Here is a 7539-nt window from a genome sequence, read left to right on the forward strand (position 1 = left end):
ATGCGACATTCATAGACATGCAAACACACGCACATACACCCACACAAAAAAAACAACACAAACACAAAACAACAAATACACACATACACACAAACACACAGGGGTGTAGTCTTGGCAGCTCTTGAATGCTGGCTCCGTTTTAAAGTGTGCCAGATATCGTTTGCTCTGGTCTGTCGTGATGTGCCAGTCACTGGGTGCCCCTCTACCCCATGTCATTTACGTACACACACACATGCGCACACACACACACACCCACAAGCACAGACACACACAAGCACACACACACACACGCACACACACACACACGAGACACACAGGAGCGCCCTTCAGGGATGTGCCCGCTCAGTTGCACAGCATTGTGGGGGATCCTGGTGTTCTAAAAAATCACCAAATATGTTCATCCAGTTGCTATTAACGTGTCTCGTTAATGGCATCTGGATGACCATATTTGGTCATTTTTCGATTTCAATTTTCGTTTTCGATTTTTTTGATCGGACAAGAGGAAGACTTCAAAATAGCCATTTTACTCAATCAAAGCAGTCTTGGTTCACAACAACAACCACAACAACAACAACAACATCAACAACAACAGCCATTGTGTCCCATGTCCCGGTACTGTAAACATGTTGAAGGGTGGTTCCAGGTGTACAGGTGTTCACCAGGTGTTCAGACGGGCTGTTTACCACCACCGAGCACGTTTTCACCCACATGCCAGCTGACAGATGTCACTCATTTGTCCCGGAATCAAATTAAATCAAATCAAATTAAATCTCAAATCTGCACTTCACTCCTCTCGGCCGACTCCTGCTCTCCCTGCTGTCCCCCGTCTTCCCTCCTCTATTCTGTTCTCTCCATCCTCCCAGCTGCTCCTACCCCCCCCCCACCTAATGCACTCTCTCCATTATCTCTCCCCATTTTCTTCTTTCTTCATTTTTTTGCCTCACTCTCTGTCTCTCTCTCTGTCTCTCTCTCTCTCCCTCTACCTCCTCTACTCTCCCTCTCTCTCTCTGTCTCTCTCTGTCTCTCTCTCTCTCTCTCTCCCTGTCTCTCTCTCTCTCTCTCTCTCTCTCTCTCTCTCTCTCTCTCCCTCTCTCCCCCTCTCTCTCCCCCTCTCTCTCCCTCCTCCCCCTCTCACCTGCAGGGTAGCCGTCCCAGATCTCCAGCCAGTCGTAGCGGCACTGGGCCCCGGCCGGGGGCGTGGTGTCGGGCTCCATGTCAAAGCTGTGGAACTCCACCACGATCTCAGACATCTTGGGCGCCAGGATCATGAAGGTGCACTCCAGGTTGTTGGGGTACTTGTCCGGGAACCCCGGGGTAGTGATGATCCCCGAGGGGGCCGTGAAGTTACGGGAGCACTCCGGACCTGAGGGGGGGGGGGATAGAGGGTGGAAAAGGGAGAGGGGGAGAGAGAGACAGACAGTGTTAGATAGTTACCTAAGATTGATTCTCTCTCAATTAGTTTTAACTGGCATAATTAAAAAACATGTTCACATTGTCAAAGCGCAACTGATAACTGATAATAAATTAATCAAATGTAACAAATGTATATAGAGTATAGATAGAAAGAAAAAAAAATCTCTCTCTCTCTCTTTCTCTCTCTCTCTCTCTCTCCCTCTCTGTCTCTTTCTCTCTCTCTCTCTCTCTCTCTCTCTCTCTCTCTCTCTCTCTCTCTCGGAGGAGGAGAGGTTAGGGGCTGCTGGGTGTGTGTGTGACTGTATGTGTGTGTTTGCGTGTGTGTGTTTGTTTCTTCATGGCCTACATTTCACGTCTTTCGTCCAAACATCGATTTGGTGCAGATCTATTCTAGGACGCTGTTTGAAGGATTGAGGCCAGCTAAACCATTCTATTATAATGATGAATATCACTTCATAGTCATATTTCAAACTTAATGGAATCCAGTCGTGATCATATTCCACCGACGCGGCCGCCGGTGTATTTATTTCAGGTTTGAGTTGTATTTTTCGTACCGCTCGCTTTGACAGCACGATAAATATATCACACAGTCCATAATGCAACACTAATGCAAACACACACGCCGATCCATGATAGGTTAGATTCCACCATGGGGGCAGGACTTAGCCAGGCTCCGAGGGTGTTTATTGGCTGTGAGAGCAGAACCTCAGATGGTTTATAGAGCCTGTTAAAGACAGCTAATGGCCCACAATCACAAGCTGGGAATGACCACACTCATACTCACACTCACACACACGCACACACACATGCACACACACAGTCACACACACACAAGCGCACACATACACACTCATACACACACACACTCGCGCACACAGACCCACAAAACATAATTATATTACACCATATATCTATGATTGCCTTTGTGTATCATATTTCCAATGATGCACTGCACATGAATAGGGGTTGTATGAGGTTTATTATATTAAGAATGACTACGCTTGGGTATAATAAATATATAAATTATGTTAAGAACGAAGCTGAGGGTGCATTCTGATTGGTTTAATTTAGGTTAAATGTAGGTATGGAGTTTGGGATGTTTAAGTTAAGATTAGGGTAAGACAAGGTCACGTTTAGCTATGAACTAGAGATGGTTGTGTGTAGTGTAGAAAACAGCTGAGCGGTGGTTAAGTTCAGCCGAGCGTTTGACTAACTTAAGGTAAGGGTTTGAGTATGAAGCCGATGAACAGATCGGAGCCGGGAGTGTATTTGACTACTCTGCTCCCCAGAATATAGAGTACTATTCAAACAGAGCCCAGACAGCAGCCCAACACGAACACGCTTCCATATAAATGCTAAATAGCAGGGAGCCATGACAACGGGAGAAACACTGCCAAGGTATTTAAGACGTCGGAGAGAATCCGACGCTTCTGCCAACCGCTGAAACCAGAAGTCACCACATAATGTCGGAGTTTAGGGAGGAATTACTGAACAAGATCCACTTTCTACTGTTTAGTGTTTTAGTTATTCTACTGTGACGGTTAGGGGTTCCATTCCCTGTCAACCTCAACTGGTAGAGCAAGGCACTAACACTAGCAGGGTTATCTCCACTGGGCCAGTAGGAATCGTACCAACGCTCTGGATAGAGCATGTACTTCTAACCTATCTATACAGATTAACATGAGTGTTGTAGGTAATGTTAAACAGGGGGCGGGGCTACAGGAGGACCCGCCCCCAAAGTGTGTCCTCAGCATGGTCACATGACCGCCACAAATCAGTTGATGTTTAGAAAGGTCTGGGTGAGGCGACGCTGACGGGGTCAAGGGTCACCAGAGGTGTATGTGAGTGTGTGTGTGTCTGAGTGTCTGAGTGTATGTGTGTGTGTGTGTGTGTGTGTGTGTGTGGGAGGGTCCAAGCCAGATGTGACCTCAGAGTCTTGCAGGAATGCTTCTGAACATCAAACAGGAGAAAGCACACACACACAGGCACGCACGCACACGAACATACACAACCATAGAAAAGAGGAAAATGAAATGCATGAATACATATATACTCTCACTCACGTACACATACTCCGACACACACACACACACACACACACCTGGTTCTCTGGCAGCTTGCTGTAACTCAGGATCATTAAACTACATGATGGATGGAGACACCATAAGGTGTGTTTGTGTTTGTGCGTATGTTTATGTATGAGTGTGTGTGTGTGTTTATGTATGAGTGTGTGTGGGTTTATTTATGTGCGAAATTACTTTACTTTAGAAAGTGGTTTTGAATTGGGATTGTGTTTCTCTCTCTCTCTCTGAAGCACATGGTTTCAGACCACAGACTGAGAAGGTGGGAGAGGAGAGAGAGAGCAGACAGAGAGAGAGATAGAGAGAGGGGAGAGAGAGGGAGAGAAGAGTGAGGGAGAGAGAGAGCAGACAGAGATAGGGACACATCAGGGACACATCAACACTCAGCTAGGAGAAGCTGGGGATCGAACTACCAACCTTCTGGTTACAAGACAAGTACCTCCTGAGCTAAGCCGAGCCAGGGCACTCACACACACACACACACACACACACACACACACACACACACACACACACACACACACACACACACACACACACACACACACACACACACACACACACACACACACACACACACACACGACACCCACCCACCCCCACACACACACACTCCTGCGGCCAAACAGTAGCCAGTGACACGAAGACAGAAGCAGGAAGTACACAGGAAGTGCTTATCAGCCACACTAAGTGAGTGATTGTGTTTCTTTGTCGTAATAAAAAAAACAAACCTAGGCAGAGAAACTTGTGAGAAAGTAGTGAGACAGACAGACAGACAGACAGACAGACAGACAGACAGACAGACTGAGAGAGAGAGTACACTCTCCTGTTCCGCTCTGTCAATGATTATGAGTCTTTGGGTTCCATGGAGTAGAACACATGTTCTCTTCTTATCATATGTTCTCTCCCCTCCTCCCCCCCTCTCCCCTCTTCCCCCCAGCTGGCAGGCTTCCAAGTACCCCCCAGGGCCCCCCTCCCTCTCTCTCTCAATTGGCCCCGGGTGGAGGGAGGAGGGAGAGCCAATCGGAATGTAGGACAGTAGTGCTGGACTCCTTCGCTGACAGCAAGTTGTTTATGAAGACCGCTCCTGAGCACATCCTACCTCCTTCTCCCCTCCCCTCCCCCGCTGGGAGCCGCTACCTCACCCCTGGAGTAGTGGTTTCTAGGACAGTAGACCAGAGGTGGTCCTGGTAGACCAGAGGTGGTCCTGGTAGACCAGAGGTGGTCCTGATAGACCAGAGGTGGTCCTGATAGACCAGAGGTGGTCCAGATAGACCAGAGGTGGTCCTGATAGACCAGAGGTGGTCCTGGTAGACCAGAGGTGGTCCTGGTAGACCAGAGGTGGTCCTGATAGACCAGAGGTGGTCCTGGTTGTGAGGTGGTCCTGGTAGACTAGAGGTGGTCCTGGTAGACTAGAGGTGGTCCTGATAGACTAGAGGTGGTCCTGGTAGACTAGAGGTGGTCCAGATAGACTAGAGGTGGTCCTGATAGACTAGAGGTGGTCCTGATAGACTAGAGGTGGTCCTGGTAGACTAGAGGTGGTCCTGATAGACTAGAGGTGGTCCTGGTTGTGAGGTGGTCCTGGTAGACTAGAGGTGGTCCTGGTAGACTAGAGGTGGTCCTGATAGACTAGAGGTGGTCCTGGTAGACTAGAGGTGGTCCAGATAGACTAGAGGTGGTCCTGATAGACTAGAGGTGGTCCTGATAGACTAGAGGTGGTCCTGATAGACTAGAGGTGGTCTTGGTTGTGAAACTCCAAACCCCCCAAAACACCCAAGAACCACCACTTCCTGCCTGCTACAGCCACGCCAGCTTCTATTGGCTAGCCTTCTTCTAGGCTCCACCCCCTCCCCTCTCAAGCCCCGCCCCGCCCCCGGTGCTGACTGACCTGTCTTGAAGACCTCGTAGCGTACGGAGAAGCCCGCCCCGTGCGTCTCGTAGTCCGACACGAACTTGATGAGCAGCTGGTTGCCGAGGGACACGATGGGGGAGGGGGCGATCTTCCCGCAGAACTTCCCCAACATGGGCGACGCCTCGTCACGCCCGTTATACACCTCCACGTAGTCATACCTGGAGGAGGAGGAGGAGAGAAGACAGTGGGAGAAAGAGGAGAGGAGATGGAGGTAAGGTGAAGGTAGAGAGGAGATGGGTTGGAGGTAGGAAGAGGAGAAAAGAAGCAAGGATGATTAAATCACCTGGCAGATCAATGATGCTGTGTGTTCATCTCAAAACCTCCCCACCTCCTCCTCCTCCTCCTCCTCCTCCTCCTCCTCCACCATCTCACCCAGATTCAGTCTGCCTCTCCATGCAGTGAACTTTAAACCTCAAAACAGAACCTGTGTTCCAGAGCTTGGTGGGAGAAAGAGAGGAGAGAGAGAAGGAGAAAGAGAGAGAGAGAGAGAGAGAGAGAGCGAGCGTGCCGAGAGAGAGAGCGAGAGAGATAGTGAGAGGAGAGAGAGCGAGAGAGAGATAGTGAGAGGAGCGAGAGAGAGAGTGAGATAGTGCGAGGAGAGAGATAGTGAGAAGAGAGAGAGATAGTGAGAGAGAGGAGAGAGAGATAGTGAGAGGAGTGAGAGAGCGAGAGAGAGAGAGAGAGAGAGAGAGATAGTGAGAGGAGGGAGAGAGAGAGAGAGAGAGAGGAGAGAGAGATAGTGAGAGGAGTGAGAGAGCGAGAGAGAGAGAGAGATAGTGAGAGGAGGGAGAGAGAGAGAGAGAGAGAGAGGAGAGAGAGATAGTGAGAAAAGAGAGAGAGAGAGAGAGAGAGATAGTGAGAGGAGACAGAGAGAGTGAGAGCGAGAGAGAGAGAGAGAGAGAGAGTACCGATATAGCAGCAGAGCCAGCGGGGGGGTAGTGGTCAGGAGGTGACCTCATCGCTGCTGCTGTTATCAGAGTCTCACTGTATTATCTGTGTGTGTGTGCCAATATCTGACTGTGTGTTCATTACTGTGTGTGTAGTGTGTATTACAGTATCTGTGTGTGTATGTATGTGTGTATGTGTGTGTCATGGGTTTGTTTATTAGTAATTGAATTAGAGAGTGTGTGTGCGTGCGTGTGTCTGTGCGTGCATGTGTGTGTGTGTGTGTGTGTGTGTGTGTGTGTGTGAGCCCCCCAGTGACAGAGCTACATGATAGAGACTCCTGTCTTCCCTCAGATAATTAAATTACACTCCACCATGATATGTGAACCAGGGGCCTCTCTCTCTCTCTCTTTCTCTCTCTCTCTCTCTGAGGGGAGGGGGAGGGGGAGGGCCCCGCGGGGGACAGGGGCCGTATGGTTACACAGGGGCCCGTCCCTCCCCTCTCTCACACACACACACACACGTGTACACACAGACACACACACACACACACACAGACACACACACACACACTCACGTACACACACACACATGTGTACATACATACAAACACATACACACACACAAACACCGACCCCCCCAGCAGTCTAAAGGTGAGGGGGGGGTCTCTTGAAGGTTTAACGTTAGGAGTTATCTGAGGATGTTAGAATAAGTGTGAACTTTGGAACACCAGTTCAATATTAACTCGTCCGGAACAGAAGGACCGGAGCCAAGAGGGGTTGTGGACCTTTGGTCGTTAGTGTTTTCTTTTAGATATAGCTCAGCTCTGTCACTGGGGGGCTCACACACACACACATGCACGTACGCACGCAAGCACGCACGCACACACGCACACACACTCTCTAATTTATTTACTAATAAACAAACCCATGACACACACATACACACACACACACACACACACACACACACACACACACACACATACTGTACTGTCCTTCGTGTTTCTGCCTCGACAGCAGCAGTACCGATGTAAACCAATCAGAGAGAGCGGGAGAAGATATAGCTCAGGCTGGCTGCTGTCACTCCAGGTTTTAAAACTTCACTCGGGCTTGGAGATGATGAGAGCACCCAGTGAATCTGAATGACAATATGAGGGACGTTTAGCCATAGTTACATGAATAGAGAATGGAATACTTAGGGCTTTTCTCTGGAACCTTCTCATAGCAGTGTTATTCAGCATGAATG

At 49.2% G+C, this 7539-nt stretch overlaps 1 protein-coding gene across 1 annotated transcript in view; it reads right to left on the reverse strand.

The window, feature by feature from the left end:
* Window positions 1-7539, reverse strand: part of LOC307086395 (neuropilin-1a-like) — a gene marked incomplete at its 3' end in the record, with an annotated part of 45319 nt that overhangs the window by 18730 nt on the left and 19050 nt on the right. Inside the window, exons 3-4 of the mRNA XM_079751589.1 lie at window positions 5383-5564; window positions 1136-1363 (exon numbers count right to left, since the gene is read on the reverse strand). Coding sequence (XP_079607715.1) covers window positions 1136-1363; window positions 5383-5564 — 410 coding nt within the window. The remainder of the gene's footprint in view (window positions 1-1135; window positions 1364-5382; window positions 5565-7539) is intronic.

Source organism: Pollachius pollachius (assembly GCF_949987615.1).
Source record: "Pollachius pollachius genome assembly, chromosome: 14".
Lineage (NCBI taxonomy): Eukaryota > Metazoa > Chordata > Actinopteri > Gadiformes > Gadidae > Pollachius > Pollachius pollachius.